Genomic DNA, 19,173 nt, shown 5'->3' with positions numbered 1-19,173 from the left:
GAGTGAGCCACTGCACCCAGCTTCTTACTGACTTTTCAATAGGATGCTTGCTTCTTATTTTTTAGAGCTAATTGTATATTGGGAATATTAAGTCTTTATGTATGTTGAAAATATTTTCCCAGCTTATCACTGTTTTTCAATTTTGTTTAAAGTGTTTAAAATTGTTTTACATCAGTATATTTTAAATTTTTGAGTAGTTACTTGTACTTTCTGGATTTTATGGTATGCTTAAAAATACCTTCTCCACCCATATTTTAACAGAGGATAGGGAGAGGTGAAGAAAGAGAATAATATATAGATAGACATTTTGCAATTTATAAAAATAGGGAAAAAACTCAATTTATATTGTAATCAAATCACAACAAAACGAACAACTACAAAACAGAAATTCTGAGCCTTTCTGAATAAAGAAAATTAAACCAGATAAATTTCGAAGGTTTTTATCTCTTCTGGAATGGTACCAATACATGGAGAAATGCTTTTACTGATTCAACAAATATCTATTAAGTATCAGGCACTGTGCTTTAGTTTTGACTGAGAAAAAAAAGGCATTGATTCTGAAAATAAAGTAAAATTACTACTGCCAGCAAAGAGCTTACAAACTACAATAGTCATGTATGTACCAGAAACAGTAGGAGCCTAGAATCCTCCTCCCTTCTTTATCTTATTCTACTTCTAAACCATAGGAGGAACAGTTGGCAAAATACTAAAAATTCTAATTTCTTGAAAAACATTTCTTATGATTTCAAGATAACATACTTAGAAGAGCCCCAGCATCCCTTCTTCTGCACCTGCATCCATGGTTACTTCCCTGAAAGAAGGCACTGATGCCTTTGAGACACTGACTGGACTGTAATACCTAAACCTGTAATCATGTTTGATGCCAGGAAAATGTTTTCAAAACATCTGTACTATTTAACCAGCCAAGACATTTTGTGAAAAATATTTGTGAATGCTTTCATCAAGAGATACTCATTCACTTGAAGTAACAGATGAAAACATTTGAAAATATTTGGTCATCTTAACTCTGTGTATGTGAGTGTGTGTGCATTGAATGTGTGTACATGAAGGTGCATATGCTCATGTGTAACAGTAGAATTTTACATATAATTATGTCTTGAAGTTAATACACTTTCTGTATTTGATTTTATAAGAAAGGATGAAAGGCCATAAGAATCTATCTTGACGGCCGGGCGCGGTGGCTCGTGCCTGTAATCCCAGCACTCTGGGAGGCCGAGGCGGGTGGATCACCTGAGGTCAGGAGTTTGAGACCAGCCTGGCCAACATGGAGAAACCCTGTCTCTACTAAAAATACAAAAAAATTAGCTGGGCGTAGTGGCGCATGCCTGTAATCCCAGCTACTTGGGAGACTGAGGCAGGAGAATCACTTGAACCTGGGAGATGGAGGTTGTGGTGAGCCAAGATCATGCCACCACACTCCAGCCTGGGCCACAAGAGCAAAACTCTGTCTCAAAAAAAAAAAAAAAAAAATCTGTCTTAAAAATGGGTGAAACAATAATAATTCCTTATTATTTTAATAGTAGTTGAGAAATTATTTTACCTTTATTATTCAGTCTTCACCAAAGCCTATGAAATAAGCAATATTTTAGTTTTATATGATTGATTAAAAAATATACTCAGTGTGATTAGGTAATTGAAGTTCCTGTTGGCTTTCAAAGATAAAAGTAAAACCCCAAGATCATTGCTCTTTCCACCACACTACATCACACTGTGCTAAAGGCCTGTCTAACCCGTAAAAGGAGGTTTAGCAAGTAAGTTCTCAACTATCTAAGCTCCGTCTTTATCATGATTTCGTCGGCACATTGTGGTAGAAGGAACATGAGCTTTGGAGTCAAATACTGTTTAGTTTAGCCTAAAGCTACCCCCTTGTAAATTCAGCCTAAAGGTTTCTCTGGACATAGTGAACATAGTAACATAATGGGATGTGTGAACAGATTGTAATCTACTCTTGTACCGATCACCAAGTTTCAGCCAATCACAGGCAACCAACTATTCAGATAAGACCAAAGCCAAGCTCGAATCAATCCAGCTGTTGCTGCACCTCACTTCGTTCCTTTCTCTGTACATCACTTTGCTGTTTTCTGTCAGTAAATCCTCCCAGACCACAATGCAGAGTCACAGTGGCTCTGAACATTTTCTAGTTTGGGAGTTGTCTGATTCATGAAGGATTCTTTGCTTAATGAAACACTGTTGGATTTAATTTGTTTAAAGTTTTTCTTTTTCTTTCTTTTTTTTTTTTTTTTTGCGATGGAGTCTCACTCTTGCCCAGGCTGGAGTGCAGTGACTCGGTCTTGGCTCACTGCATGCTCTGCCTTCCGGGTTCACGCCAGTCTCCTGCCTCAGCCTCCCGAGTAGCTGGGACTACAGGCGCCCGCCACCATGCCCGGCGAATTTTTTTTGTATTTTTTAGTAGAGACGGGATTTCACTGTGTTTGCCAGGATGGTCTTGATCTCCTGACCTCGTGATCCGCCCGCCTCGGCCTCCCAAAGCGCTGGGATTACAGGCGTGAGCCACCATGCCTGGCCTAAAGTTTTTCTTTTAACAATACCTAGGTTTGAATTCCAGTTCTGCCACTTATTAGCTGTGCATATTTGGGCCTAAACGCTCTGTCTTGCCTTCACTAGGAACCTTGACAATGATAACACAATGGAGATTTGTTGTGATAGCTCTGGCAAATAACAGGCGATCAAGAATGTCTTTGAGACATTGACTTAACTCTCCTGGGATGCTGTCAGGAGACACACAGTTGACTTGGGCACTATAAGAATTGTGGGCAATGGGGCCCTGGACATAGAGGCAAGAGCCAATAAATAGGAGTCAGTGTTGAGCTCTGCTGTAATCCACATGCAGAGAATTGGTATTTGGCCATGATTAGATTCTTCTCATCTCTGATTCTCATATTCACATATGTCTAGGAGGCATTATATCAAGAAGACAGAAGTGGAACCTTGGGAACATGAGAGAAAAGTAGGAATGACACTTGTGAATACTTTTTACAAAGGCCAAAGTGAGTTTATCTAATCCCTTTTTTCTTTTTACTCTATATAGACGATGGCGTCTGTGTCTTTAAATGCTTACTCAACAGAGACACGGAATGTTGCCGTGTGGGGAAGTAGTCCATCTTGATTACTCTAGGGTACAGCAGTGCTTTGCTGAAGTTTAAGTCTCATGCTGGTAAGTTTTGTGCCTATCCAGACCCCCTGTCTTATTCAAAGAAGAATCTCCTGATTGGCTCACTTTCAGTGGTTACTGATTAGTTGGCTTTCAAAGCATGTTTCCTGATACAAGTCAATTCTCATGCATTGATGAAATGATTTTAAACTGGTCTTGGTACTTACTTGATACCATAGCTAGAGAACAATCAATCTTTTCCTAGAGTATGAGAATGTTTTTATTCTTAGCCCTCCTTTTGGTCTTCCTTCATCCAAAGCTGCAGGAGAGACCACCAAAGGTTGTCCAGATCTTCACCACTGTTGTCAATTCTCCTTGAAAATGAGGTTGTTTGCAGAAATGTGACTTTCAGTTTAAGTGTTGGTCAGAATGATTTCATCCTGTTTTTGTCCTTGAATCATTTATTGAGCATTTTTAGACTCTGGACAACAAAAATCAAACAACAGAGAAGTAAGTGAAAGTGTAACTAGAAGTATTTTAAGAAAGTACTGAACCACCCTCTGAAAGATTTCCAGTCTGATAAAGAAAATTAGAACCAACAATGCCTTGGGTCAACTTTGGATGGTTGAGTGTCATTTCTTTAACTTAGATATAAGTTGTTCCATCTCACATATGGTGTTAATCCACATCCAGTGTAAAATGCCAGCAGTGGTATGGATTCTTCTCTGGTTAGCTAAAATATCCAAAGCTCTTTTATTATTAACTACCTTGGGATAAAGAAGTTAAACTGATTTCTAAACTGAATCTGGAGTCAGCCAGAGTCAGGAACTTTCTTTATCATATATCTATCCATATATCTATCTATTTATCCATCAATCTACCTTATCTTTAATCATGAATTTCAGAGTAAATTTTACTAGTCAGCATATTTCACCTCCATATATTTCAACTTGTGTATCATTAATTAGAATTCAAAATTTGTTGATGATTTTTATTTGTTTCTCTTGAGGTTAAATTTCCAAACTGTCCATTGAAACACACAAATCTGAAGATGCTATCATTCCTGAAAATTACCTCATGCCCTTTCCCAGTCATTCCCCACTGCCATTCTGCCAGGGGTAATCATCACTGTTCTGATATTTTTCCCACCATAGAATAGCTTTGTCTTTTCTAGAACTTCCTATAAATGAAATAATTCAATATATACTCTCTTCATTAAGGTCACTCAGCATAGTGTTTTCAGGCTTGTCTCTGTTGTTACAAGTATTAGTATTGTTCATTTTTATTGCTAAGTAATAGCCACAATTTGTTTATTCTCATTTTGATGGATATTGAGGCTGTTTCCAGGTTTTGGCTATTATAAACATGGCTACTATAAATATTCTCATTCCAATATATTTCTATATATAGTTTTTTTCATTTCTCTTGAGTCAAAAATCTAAGAGTAAAATTCCTGGGTCATAGAGTAAGCACATGATGAGTTTTATAGGAAATAGCCAGAATTTTTTTCGAAAGTGGTTTTAGCATTTTACACTCCCAGCAACAAATAATGAATGACAGTTCTGGTTGTTCCACATTCTTGCTAACATTTGATCTTTCATGAGACACGAGTTATATCTCATTACAGTTTCAATTTCCATTTTCCTGATGTCTAATGATGTTAAGCACTTTTTCATGTGCTTTTGAATTCAAACTGTTTTCCTGTTACTAATTGGTTGTATGTCCATAGAGTAGTTGTTCTGTATATATCCAGGATACCAGGCTTGTATCAGATATGTAATTTACGGATGTTTTGTAGTTGCTTATTAATTTCCATAATGTTGTCTTATGTTGAGCAGAAGTTTTAAAATTTGAAGTCTAATTAATCATTCTTCTTCTTTGTTTATTGCTCTCTGTGTCCTAAGAGCCCTTTGCTACTTTCAATACTGAATGATTTATCCTCTATTTCCTTCTAGAAGTTTCATAGCTTTAGCTTTTATATTTTAGGTATGTAATTCATCTTAATTATTTTTCATATGGTATTAGGTATGAGGCCAAGAATTAGTTTTAGTTCATATGGATATTCCACTATTCTAATAATAATGTTTATTGAAAAGACATTTTCAAGTCAAATGACCAAATAGAAGTCTTGAACACTTTATTCTGTTCCTTTGATTATCCTTATACCAATATCATATTGTCTGGATTACCTTTAAAGTAACTCTTGAGGTCTCATAGTTTATATCGTTCAACTTAGTTCTTCTTTGTCATGATTGTTCTGGATCTTTTGGTCCTTTGCATTTCTGTATGCATTTTAGAATTAAGTTGTCAATTTCTACAAAAGTGCTTGATCCAATTATAATTGAGATTGATCAATTTGGTGAGAATTGTACTTTTAACAATTTATTGACTATATTGAACAATTTATTGACTAGGCAAAAGAGAGCAACTGTCCTTGAGAGTTTCCCAATTGTACATAAAAGTCCAATATGCTACCATAAAGTATAATATTTGTTGTATTTTTTTGTGGATGATCTTTCTCTGATTCAGGAAATTCCCTTCTATCCTTGGTTTGCAGAAAATTTTATCATTGTTGGGCATTGGATTTTGTCGAACTTTTAAAAAACTATTGATATAATCATATTCTATAATTTTGGTTAATTTCTTTGAATGATGTGCTTTGTGTACAATTGATATTATTTGTTAAATGTTTGATAGAATTCACCTGTGAATTTATTGAAGCTTGAAATTTTATTCATGGTAGTATTCATGGTAATTCTTTAATAGATATGGGGCTTTTCAGATTTTCTTCTTGTTTCAATTTGATATTTTATATCCTTTCATGGAATTTTCCATTTCATCAGAGATGTCAGATTCATTGTTCATAATTTGTTTGTTATCCTTTTAATTTTGTAAGATTTGTAATAATTTCTACTATTTCTTTTCTGATGGTTGTTATTAATGTTTCCTCTCCCTTTTTTTGATCAGGTAGGGGTTTATCAGTTTTTCAACAAATCAAATTTGGCTGTATTAGTTTCTCTATAGTTTTTCTATTTTTTTATTTCATTGATCTCTAGTCTTATTTTTATTATTTTCTTCATTCTGCATTCTTTGGGCTTACTTTGCTCTTTTGTTACAGCTTCTTATAGTGAAAACTTAGGTCACTAACTTCATTCTTTTATTTTTTTCTAATATAATTTCTTAAAACCATTAGGTTTCCACTAAGCATGGATTATCTATGTAACTAAATTTTGGTATGTTGCATCATCATTATTATTCAGTTTAAAATATATGCTACTTTCTGTTGTAATTACTTTTTTGATCCCTGGGATAATGAGAAGTGGTTTAATTTCCATGTACTTGGGAATTTTTCATATATCTTTCAGTTATTGAAGCTGGACATTCTAAATGTTGTGCTGTCAAGTGTCTGGATTTTGTATCCTTCCTTTAAGGAAAATTGAGATTTGCTCAGATAGACAGATTAGCTAGTATAGATCAGCTTAATTCTCCTGAGACTTATTTTTAGCTTTGCTATGGCTAAGAAATCTTTATTCCAGGTCTAGTTTAGATATGCTACTAAAGTGTGACCAAACTGAGTTTTCTGATATATGTCTGAAGTGTTCAACAAGGTATTTTCACACTGACTGGTTGAAACTATAAACTTTCTCCATGTTGTATTATCTCTGGGAATTGTTCAGCTTAGAACAATTAGAGCTCCTTAAAGTTGTTCTTTTCCCATCGAGGTTTTTGTCCACTTGTGGAAACTTACCCTATACATGTGCTGCTTAGAATTTATCAAGCTAGAGACTCAAGGGGAGCCTTTTGCAGATATTTTGAGCTCCTTCTTGATATAACTTTCTGTTTGATGATCCACTGTGGAAATTCCAGCAGCAGCGTCAGCCTCCCTGAATACCATTCTTTGTATTTTCAACTCAGCAAGACCACTTTGCTCTATTTTGCTTCCCACTCCCTACACTGAAGTCTGGATAGTGCCTCAAGGCAGAAAACCAACTTAATCATAGCACTGTCCTTATTGGTTTACCTTCTTTCAAGGATCACAGTTTGGCATGGACTGTTCTCCATTGTGTGACAACTATTGTTTCACATATTTTGCTTAGTTTTCTTATGCCAATGGGTGGGAAGGTATGGTAGCACTTAATGTCATGATTATGAGCAGAGAAGTCCTCCATATTTCTTTGAAGAAAAAGAAATTCACACACTCAGAACCCTTTAGATTTGGATGAAAAGCCAGACTCAATCAACATTTCCATTCCTCTGTATTCTCATTCTAACACACATCCTTGCCCATTCATGCAATTGAACAGAGTCAGAACCTTCTGCTCTCAAAGCCAGGCAAAACAGACTTCAACTCATAAAATATTTGCAAATACTTCCTTCCAATCAATGATAGATCAGCCTTTTAGACTTCGATATTCCTATAATGTATGCAAATAACATGTTTCTATTATTTTAGGAATCTTCCTGTGATCTTAAAGTGTGTCTCCAAAATACTGACCACTGACACACAGGGCTACCATTACAGACCATATTAAAAAGCCATTTTTTTAAATCAAGAATCGTGAAGAATCTGAGATTTTATCCTATTTGCAAGGTAACAAGTTACAATGTCACTGTTTCATGGATGCTGACAAAGGACATAGGAATCCTGGGTCAGAGATAAAAGACTTTATTACTCAGAGAAAGAGCAGTAGCCAGAGGGTCAGCAAATTGTCAGTTCTGTGAGCCCCAGTTCCCACAGGCAGATGCAGAGGCCAGGTGGTTACCTATAGATGCAGTCAGTTGCATTATAGGAGAGGATCACTGAGCTTGGAGAACCTGCTATTTTATAGCAAGAAGTAAGAAAGCCTGCCTTTATTCCAGAGGAAGATGTCACTTCATCCCTTGAGGTTGCTTGCTGCATACATAACTCTGAGAAATGGCCCAGGCAAAGAGTGGTCAAAGTCTTGCTTTCTTGGCATACTCAGCAAGATGGGTACGAACCCCAGTATGAGATCGATGGAGGAATGTCTCCCAAAACTTTTGCTCCATGTGGAGGAGTGAAAAGATACTCCTATGTATAGACACACAAACACTGAGAGAATGTTAGTATAGGAAGCTTAATTCATAGATCCGATCAAACCAGACACACACACATGCATGAACAATCTTTGTAGGAAAAACAGACATGGATGAGGCAATTTAGAATTTCTTCTACAGCTAAGATAAAATGGTATTTGTAGTATAAGATATTCCATAGTATACCTTTTCTTAATAATTCAACTGTGACAAGCCTCACATCTTGAAAAATTGTGCCCCCACCAACCTGATTGTAGAGGAGGAGATGCTTCAGTCATTCAAGATATCCTGAAAACTATAGAGAAACAACACTGAATGAGGATAAATACCAACCTTAGGGCTGTTCACTTATTTGAGGGGACCAGATATCCATTAGATAAAAATAATTTAAGGAGACTTGAAACAGAAATACAACCAGATATCCAGATAGCAATAAACCAGAAATAATTTAGAAACGGATTCAGTGAGAGCAAAATCACTCTGTCAGCACAGTTATATGCAACCAGAAGCCAAGGAAGACAGGCATGGGTATAAGGGGTTTGTAAGTTATACTTCGTGGGCATTACAGCTTGGTAAGCCCTGGTGGATCAGTCCATGTGGACATCTTGGTGAGTCCTTTATGTTAAAAGTGAAAAAAAAAACCAAACCAGTTTTTGAATACTGAGTTTTATCTGCAGCAATAAAACATATATGAAGGAATTCTGCCTTCACAACAACTGGCTCCCAGATAAAGACAGCCGTGTTGACTTATATTTATAGGTCAAATATAATATCTTACAATCCTGATTGGAGTACATTTGGATCAGTTTTAATAAAAACAAGAAATTCCTATCTTCAGTAATGAAAATCAGGATAAGCTTTAACTCAGGATGTGCCTTGGAAGGTCCCAGATGGCCCAGATCCCAGGTGGCAGTGGATCTTGATTGTCGTTTGTCAGCCTGGGTGTTGACAGAAGGCTGTCTACTTATATCACTGCCTATCAGATACAATCGCTAAGTTTTCAAGATGTGTGCTGATTTCCTGGAATAAGAGGATATGGAGTTTGAAATGCAAGGCTTTTATTTTATATTTAGAAGTGAGTGAACAGCTGCCAAGTATCTGTAACTTGGGTAAGAAAAAAATCCACCTTTACTGGGGAGTTGACCTGTATTGATAATTAGGAGGCACCACTAGGAAAGAAATGATCAAATATATAAATATGACAGTGTGAGGACTATTTCTTCCCTCTCTTCCTTCTTCAGAATTGTGACTCAGTGATTTCCAAGCCTAATTTAGTCATATGTCAGATAATCTCCAGTAATCTCAAATACTAGTATGAAATCCTAAAAATAAAATATATTTTAATTCATTGTATTTTGGAAGCAGTGGGAATGTTTAACGAGTGCCTTTCTTCTTCTTTTTTTTTTTTTTAAACAGAGTCTCGCTCTGTCACCCAGGCTGGAATGCAATGACACAGTCTTGGCTCAGTGCAACCTCTGCCTCCCAGGTTCAAGTGATTCTCATGCCTCAGTCTCCTGAGTAGCTGGGATTACAGGCACGTGCCACCACACCTGGCTAATTTTTGTATTTTTAGTAGAGACGGGGTTTTATTGTGTAGTCCAGGCTGGTCTTGAACTCCTGATCTCAGGTGATCCACTTGCCTCGGCCTCCCAAAGTGCTGGGATTATAGGCGTGAGCCGCTGAGCCTGGCAAAGTATCAAAAATTTTTTTAAGTTTTTTTTTTTAAGTTTATTTAATTGACTTATGGTAATACCTGTGAAACACTGACTATATACTTACAAGATATCTGCAAGGTTAATTCCTGTTCATCTATCCATTCATCCATTCATTCAACAAATATTTATTGAGAATCACTTATGGGCCAAGTACTTCTTTATGTGCTGAAGATAGAGCACTGAATAAATAGAAGCTCTTACAATTACAAAGCTGACATTTTAAGGAAGGGACACAGACAATAAACAAATAAACATATAGTGAGTTGTGTGTGATAAGTGCAGAAAAGACAAACCAGAATAAGAAACAAGATGACTGGGGATTAAATGCATGTACTATATATAGGTAATTTCGGAGGGGGGTAGCCTCATAATAAGATGACATCTGAGTAGAAAATTTCAATGGGAATGGGGAGAAGCCGTGTGCATCTGCGCTAAGGGTGGTCCAGACAGAGGGAGCAGAACTACAAAGCCCCTGAGGCAGGATGTGTTCAAAGGATGGAGAAGGCAGGAGACAGGATCAGATTGCTAGAGGCCTGGTCAGGTGAGACACTGGGGACCATAATGAGGACTTTAGCTATATTCTGAGGGAGATAAGAAGCTTTGAAGAACTTGTAGCAGGGGCTTGACATGGTCTGGGAATTATATCTTTTTATATACTTTTTAAAAGTATGCATTTATACCCTCTCTCATTGTAATTCTCATAGCAGACCCATGAGGTTGGTATATTTTATTATTCACATTTTTCAGCAAAGACACTAAGGCTCACAAATATTAAGGAGATTGCCTAGGTGACAAAAAATAAAATACAAGGCCCCTTCTCTTTCTATGTCCTCCAGACTTCCCCTTCACCTTTCATTGCATTGGCTGCTGCCATCTAATGTAGAAAACTCATGTCATTATATGGGATGATATCAAGAACATGGGAAAACCAACTTTTATCAACATTTCACTAACTGAAAAAACAAATAGAGACACTGGCAGACTTTATTCTGGGGATTTATGAGTCATGGAAGTTTTCTTCAGGAATTAGAAAAATTTTCAAACTTACAGAACAGTTACATAAACATAACAGAGAACTTATGAATACCCTTTAAATAGATTCATTAATGTATAATATTTTGTCACATTGGGTTTATCTCTTTCTCTGTATGAGTGTGTGCATATATATAATCACATAATTTTATTTCTGAACCTTTTGAGAGTAATTTGCATATGACACATTCCTTTACCCTTTGTATTTCATTGGGCATTGCTATGAATAAGAATATTCTCTTACATAACCACAGTAGAGTTATCAAATTCAGGAATTTAACATTTATACAATATTTGTTTGATCTATAGCCCATAGTCCAATTTCATAAATGGTCCCAATTTATGCCTTTAAACCGTCTTTTCCCCTCTCCATTACTGGATCTGGCCCAGGATCAAGTCTTGCATTTCGTTGTCATGTTTCTTTAGTCTCCTTTAATTTGAAACAGTTCTTCAGCCTTTTCTTTCTTTTATGACATTGAGATATTCAAAGAATATGGACCAGTTATGTTATAGAATATTCCCCATTTGTGTTTCTTTTCTGATTTCCTCATGAAAAGATTAGTTTACACATCCCCAGGCAGAAAACTACTCAATTTCTATTGTGTCCTTCTCAGGATATCACATCAGGGAGCACCAAAGCCTATCTACCCCTCATTGGATTTGGTCACCAGGTCAGGGTTTTTTCCAGTTTCTCCACTGCAAAGTTACTCTTCTTTCCCTGTTAGCCATAACTCATAAGCAATCTGTGCAAAAGCACTTTGAGATCCCACAAATATCCTGTTCCTCATCATACAGCCTCTCACCTCAAATTTAGTATCCAATAGTTATCCATGGCTTTGGAAAGACAGTTGATCTTTTTCTGTGTTAGCCTTGTGTCCTGCAACCTTGCTAAGTCACTTAGTTCTTATAAGATTTTTTGGATTGCTTCCTAGAATTTTCTACATTAAGTGGTTATATCAGCTGTGATTAGAGACAGTTTTACTTTCTTCTTATCCTGTCTGTATGTCTTGCCTTCCTTCCTCTTTTTTTTTTTTCTTTTTTTGCCTTATTGCACCAGCTAGGACCTCTAATACAATGTACAGTGTTGTACAGAGGAGAGTGAGCATCCTTGCCTCTTTCATGAACTCAGGAACATTTAGTTTTCCTCATGTTAGCTGTAGATTTTTTAAAAAATAGATGCCCTTTATTAAGCTGAGAAAGGTCCATTCTATTTCTAATTTGCTAAGAGTTTCTACTTTGAATGTATGCTTCATGAAATGCTTTTTCTAAATCTACAGAGATGATTATATAATTTTTATTTTAGTCTGTTAATATATTGATTTTTCAATGTTAAAACAACCTTGAATTTCCAAGTTAAACCTCATTGTCATATTGCTAGATTAACTTTGCTAGAATTTTATAAATAATTTGTGTGTCTGTGTTCATTTGGTATTGCTTTGTAGTTTTCTTAATGCCTTTGTGGGGCTTTGGTATCAGAGTAATATTGGCCTTATAAAATGAGTTGGGACATGCTCCCTATCTTTGGGGAACTGTATAGAATTGGTGTCATTTATTCAAATATCTCATATTTTATATTGATATTAGGTCTTGTCTTTTTATTTTCTTGATTAACCTAACAAGAGGCTTATCAAGTTTATTGATCTTTTCAATGAAACAGCTTTTGGTTTCATTCATTTTTCTTTATTTTATCCATTTTCTATCTTAATTGATTCTTTCTCTCGTCTTTGTTATTTTCTTTCCTCTGATTACTTTGTTTCTCTGATTACCCTTCTCCAACTTAAGCTTAGATTGTTAAATTCTTTCCTTTGTTGTATGGACTCCTTTAATGCTGGACATTTCTTTCTACCCTGTGCTCTAGCAACATCTCATAAATTTGAGTGTGTTGTGGTTTCCTTCTATACAGTTCAATATATTTTCTAATTTTTATTGTTATTTGTTCTTTGACCTATGGATTTGTTTTTTGATCCATGGATAATTTGGGCATGTTTAATTTCCAATTATTTGGGGATTTTCCAGATATCTTTTTGTTATGATTTCTAGTTGAATTCTTTCATGATCTGGGAAAATGCTCTGTATGATATGAATGGTTTCACGTTTGTTGGAGTCTGTTTTATGGCCCACAATATGGTCCGTGTTGGTGAATGTTCCATGCGTACTTAAAAAGAATGTATGTTTTGTTCTTGTTGGGTGGCGTTTTCTCTAAATATCAGTTGGGTCAAGTTGGTTGATCCCTAAGGGTTTTTGGTCTACTTGTCCTATTAATTATTGAGGGGGGATAATTGGAATTACAAACTGTAAGTGTTTATGTTTTATATCCCTTTCCTGTATCATAGATGATATTTCATTGAGTATATGTGAAGTTATGCTTCAAACAATTACATAAGAAGGCAAAAAGTAAAGACTACAAGTTTCTACCGGCTGTTTTTCCATTTTTTTTCTAGCAGCTGTTTTTCAATTTTTTCTCTTATAGGGAAAACTCATACTTCACTTAAACCCAGCTGGAGCATGACTGCTCCATGCCTCTCTGCTCTCAGTATTTATTATAGATCATATTCTCTGGTCCCTGTTTCCTGCTGAGCATGTGCACAAAATATGCATTCTACTGAAAGATTTATGGGTAAAATAACATGATGTCTGGAATTTGCTTTAAAATGTACAGCCAAAAAACAAAACAAAAAAAACTCAAAAGGCATGGCAGTACAGATGAATTAAGATGACAAAATCTTAACAAATGTTAAATCTTGGGAATAGGGTTCTCTATATCAATCTATCTATGTACATTTGAAATTTTTCATAATAAAAGTTGAAAAAACTCATAATGTTTGAAAAGTCCACAAAAACATGATTTAGGGTATGAGGAGCTACAAAGGAACAATGTTACTCATCTACAAGTTGATTAATCTGCTGGCCATCTAAGGTGTATTGATCAAGAGTTTTGGAGCTGCCTGGAAATGCTCTCTTAACAATTACAGTAGCAATAGTAGGAGGATGGGGTGGCTTACTAATGGAACTTGAGAATCTTCATGGTTTGGAATTTGCTGCATTTGACTATTAGCTTCTGGGTGAAGTAGAACATAGTTATTTGTTATAGGACACACTGTGCTCAGCATTAACATTTGTATCCCCCTCTTTCTTCTTCAAAATGCTTTCAAATGTCTTAGTTCTCTTAGGAACATGAAAGGAATATGTATCATTTAATAAGTTAACACAAAAGAAAATGTTCTGGCAGGGTGCAGTGGCTCACGCCTGTGATCCCAGCACTTTGAGAGGCCAAGATAGGAGAATTGCTTGAGTCTGGGGGTTTGAGACCAGCCTCGGCAACACAGGCAGACCTTGACTCTACAAAAAAAAAAAAAAAAAAAAAAAAAATGAGCCGGGCATAGTGGTATTCCCCTGTTACATATATATGTATATATGTATGTATTTGTATATATATGTATATATGTATGTATATGTATTCAATACATGTGTATATATGTATACAGCAATATATATGTGTGTGTGTGTGTGTGTGTATGCATATATATATATACAGAGAGAGAGACAGAGAGAGAAGCAGAGAGAGAGACAGAGTCTCACTCTGTTGCCCAGGCTGGAGTGCAATAGTGTGATCTCATCTCACTGCAACCTCCACCTCCCGGGCACAAGCGATTCTCCTGCCTCAGCCTCCAGAGTAGCTGGGATTACAGGCACCTGCCACCACACCTGGCTAATTTTTGTATACTTAGTAGAAACGGGGGCTTTACCATGTTGGCCAGGCTGGTCTCGAACTCCTGACCTAAGTGATTCGCCCACCTCAGCCTCCCAAAGTGTTGGGATTACAGGCATGAGCCACTGCACCTGGATGGCAATATATTTTAAAATAAAAAAAAAATGTCTTGATCTAACTTCTAGGAATTTCACCTAAATATATTCATAAATGAGGAAAATGAAATTTAAGAAACTATTAACATTAAATCATTATTCGTAATAGCAATATACTGAAAACAACAAACAAAACAAAACTGTTCATCTTCAGTCGGTGGGTGGTTTGGAATACCATACAGCTATTTTAAAATTTTTTACTTATGAAAAGAACTTCTAGTTCAATTGAAATTTTCTGTTCTTGGCTAAAATTAAAGCAACTTTATTAAGAAAGTAAAGGAATAAAAAAATGTCTACTCCATAGGCAGAGCAGCGGCATGAGCTGCTTGACTGAGAATACTTATAGTTATTTCTTGACTACATGCTAAATAGGGGGTGGATTATTCATGAGTTTTCTGGGAAAGGGGTGGATATTTCCTGGAACTGAGGGTCCTTCTCTTTTTTAGACTTAACTAGGGAACACTATTTATACTGTCCGTTACTCAGGTTAAGAATTATTTATTCAGTGTTTAGAACTCCCAGTCCTTCAGGTACTGCGCTGGGTGCTAAGGATGTAATATTTTATTTTATTGATTTTCTATTTTTTGAGCACTTTGTCGCCAGATAAGTGCCTCCCACAAACCTCTCAACTTCTCTTTGTAAGAGAAACCTCCCTGTGCTTCCCAGATAAGGTGATACCCCCAAACCAGTTTGATTCATGGACTCTCAGGAGATTATATTGCATCCTATGGACCCACTGACCATGTATGAAGAGGCGGTGTGCTATATTCAACCCACCTCAGGAAAGGAAACTCTTTATTAAGAATTTATTGATGAGACAATATGTTGTCAGTCCACTTATAGAATTTCCATATTGGGAAATTTCCATATTGTGCCCTCCAATGTAGCTTTTTACAACCCTCCCTACCTTCTAAAGATACACATACTTTGGCCTTCTTCACCTATTATGGCACCTGTGTGACTGTGAAGGACTTGAGTATGCCACCCCTTTCTAGGGTAGACCATGGAGGAGCAGGCAAGGGCTAGTTTGTGTGCTCAAGGACTATCATAGTCCACATGGCACCTTGTCCAAATTGGGAAGAAAAAAACCAACCTTCCTTAAGACAGTTTTTTTCTTTCATCTGTCAGAAAGTTATCATGATATACTGATTTTGTTAGAAAAATGAATTCACTGCCATTTGCTAAAGAATTTATAATGAATAAATCCATGATGCTTTTGATCTTAAAAAAAATCATCCCAGGGTTGTGCAATGCACATCTTGCACAACTGTACATGGCTGTCTTGTATACTTAAATTAAGTAAGGTCTGTATTTCATAAGGAAACTTATGGAAAACCTATACGCTTTCCTGGGCATTCCATTAAGTGATCTGAGTTTGGAGCAGATCATTAAAAGAACAAGGAAGATCACAGAGTGACAGCAAGATCACCCTTATTTAATTTTCTCTTTCATTAAGAGAAAATACTTTGTTCTTTCTAACAAGCAGCTGTTCCAGCTCAAACTCTGTTTTGGACCAGTCTTGGGGGTAGGAGGAGCAAAATCCAGGGAGGGATGGTTGAATGGGAGAAGGAAAAAAAGTGGAGGAGATTTCTGAGAGGTAACATGAAGGAGGAAAAGAGTTTTTTCCATTTGGTTTGTGATTGCTAGACCTTCTTGCTCACACAGAACTGATCCTGGGAAGCTGTTTTTCTGGGCCTGAAAACGACTTCTCTCATTAGTGATTATTGTTACCTATTCCGGGTTCTTAAGAGAGACGGCCCTTTCATTTTCGTGTTCTCAGCTCAACATTCATTTATTCCTTTTCTATTTTTCTTTATTCATCTTTTTCCATGTATTTATACAATAACTGTTTTTGAGCACCCGAGAAAGGCACTATTACAGATCCCTGTTCTCATTGACAGACCATGTTCTAAATAGAGCTTCTGCACGAGCAGGTGCTTCAGAGAACCCCTCTCAACTGGAGATATGTTGTAGTTTGTTCAGATTCCATGTTAAACTTTATTTTTCATTATTGTATTTGAGATAAAAATAAGGTTAATATATCACTATTACCATTTTGGTTTAATTATTTTCAGCATTTTTGTTTTGTATCCATTTTTGAATAGTTGTGATCATTATTTAAATGTTATATTCACTATCTTCATTTAACGCTGTGTAATAAGCATATTTTCATCTTTGTTTGACTTTATATCTTCAAAAATATGTAAATAATATTCCACACAAGAATTCCTGTAATTTGCTTAACCAATCACCTATAGTAGAACATTTAAATAGTTTCTGCTTTTTTCTGTCATAAACAATATTTTTTCTATTATAATTGGTAATAGCAACTTTGAAAATTATAAATAAATAGACGTCTTTGTGTGGGTAGGTTTTGGATGATTTCATTCAGATCAATCCTAAGAGGTTGGACAACTCTGCCAGAGGATATGAACTTTTGTTTTTTGCTCTGCTACATGCTGCCAAATTGCTTCCCAAAACACATGTTCTATTTTGTGATTTATGATGATTACAGCAGTGTTTGAATGTATCATTTCACTGAAACCTCACAAAATTGGACATTGGAGGTTTTTAAATACTGCCTAATTCAGTTGTTCTATAAAAAAAAAGTACATCCTTTAAATTTGTATTTCTTTACATTGTATTGATGTGAAACTGAGGAGGATTTTGTTAACATACCAGAATTTGATCTTGGGACACTGGGTGGCATCATCTCTCTGCCATCGAGAAACCATCTACTCAGGTAGTGGCGGTCATCAGAGCTGTTCATGGGCATTCATTCTTGTCTCCTTCTTCCAGTCGCATGATGAGATTATACTTCCCTACTCCCTCGAAGTTAGGTGTGGACATATGGCTTGCTTTGTCCAATGAGTGTGAGTGAGAGCAATGTGTCACTTCTGACTGAAGGTTTTACATATCATTGTGAGAATCATCATGTCTCTGTTTTCTTGCATCGATGATCCCAGGCACTTTCTAGCCTAGGTTTTTGGGTAAGGATAACATGCAGCAAAGGCCCTACAGTGGTCTGTGATGGACATGCAGAATAACTGAGAAGTAAATTTGTTATAGGGCACTGAGATTTGAAGATTGTGTGTTACAAAGCACAGCCAACTGTCCTGACTGATTTGGTCAATGTGAACAGTTCAGTTGCCTGCACTGCTGTGCCACAGCACTAGGGTGCCAGGCCATTGCAACACCGCAGAGCACTGCAGCAGATCTTGGAGTCAGGTGCTTTTCAAAACAAGGAAAGAGTTCAGTGGTATTTATGTATAATCCATTCAATTCCAAGCAACAAAGTGGGTGACAACACTATGCCATCTGCCAGCTCAAATTATTTTTGTCATCTCAGATTAAAAATTCTGTTTTAATATTCAGCAGGGAAATGACTTAATGCTGGTTGGCTTTGGGCAACTTTTAAAAAATTGCTTTTCTTTTACAACAGGCCCATAAAAGCTAATGAAAAGAGCCAACATGTATTGATCATTCATTATGCTTCAGAGGCCATGCCAAGCATCCTACCAACATAATCCCCTTCATTTCTTTTCAAAAGGTGCTATAATCATTGCTAGTTTACGAAGAAGGAGGCTCAGAGTCAGTATCTCTTGTCAAGGTCATTTGCTGGTTAATAGGAGCACCAGGATTTGAACCAAGCTCCATGTAATTCCAGGGGCTGTGTAGCAGCCACTGCACAATAGGGGACACACTGGTTCTTCTGAAGCTTTCTCAAGGCCCTTTGTGTGGCCCATTTGATTCTGCCAGGTCATTGTCCTTTACTGCTATCTTCTTTCCCTATTTCCTGCCTTTGCTACATTGGCACCAAGGCTTTTATGCTATGTATGATTTCATCCATCTAACACTCACCAAATGGACACCATACAGATGCTAGAGACACAAAAATCAATAGAACCTAGTTCCTGCCCTCTAGGAGCTTACACTCCAACAAATAGAAGTACAACATAAGCCATAAATGGAAGCCTCAGATGTACATGTTAAAATAACCAAAAGAAATAGATGACCTTCATTTAACTAATATATTTCATTTAACCCAGTATCTCTAAAGTGTTATCATTTAAATATGAAAGCAGTATAGAAAATTATTAATGAGACATTTTACATTGGTTTTCTTTTTACTATGTTTTTGAAAACCAGTACATTTTGTTTTGTACTTAACAGCACATGTGAATTTTGACTAGCCCCATTTCAAGGGCTCCATCACCTCCTGTGACTAGTGGCTATTGTATTGCCCAGTGCAGGTCTTGAGGGAAAGATAAAGGCACCGATGATTATTTCAAAGTAATGGGGAGAGTGATGGGACAGAAGTCCAGCAGGCGTCGTGAGACCACAGCAAAGGGAGACTTAGCCCAACCTGGAACT

General features: G+C 36.5%; 1 protein-coding gene across 1 annotated transcript in view; it reads left to right on the top strand.

Annotated features, from left to right (window-relative positions):
• Nucleotides 1-19,173, top strand: part of LOC104682262 (histone-arginine methyltransferase CARM1-like) — a gene marked incomplete at its 3' end in the record, with an annotated part of 174,201 nt that overhangs the window by 20,734 nt on the left and 134,294 nt on the right. Inside the window, 1 exon segment of the mRNA XM_030919179.1 lies at nucleotides 3,071-3,196. Within this exon segment, the coding sequence (XP_030775039.1) occupies nucleotides 3,071-3,196 (126 nt within the window).

Source organism: Rhinopithecus roxellana, chromosome 16, assembly GCF_007565055.1.
Source record: "Rhinopithecus roxellana isolate Shanxi Qingling chromosome 16, ASM756505v1, whole genome shotgun sequence".
Classification (NCBI taxonomy): Eukaryota; Metazoa; Chordata; class Mammalia; order Primates; family Cercopithecidae; genus Rhinopithecus; species Rhinopithecus roxellana.
This window is presented reverse-complemented; position numbering and strand designations above follow the sequence as displayed.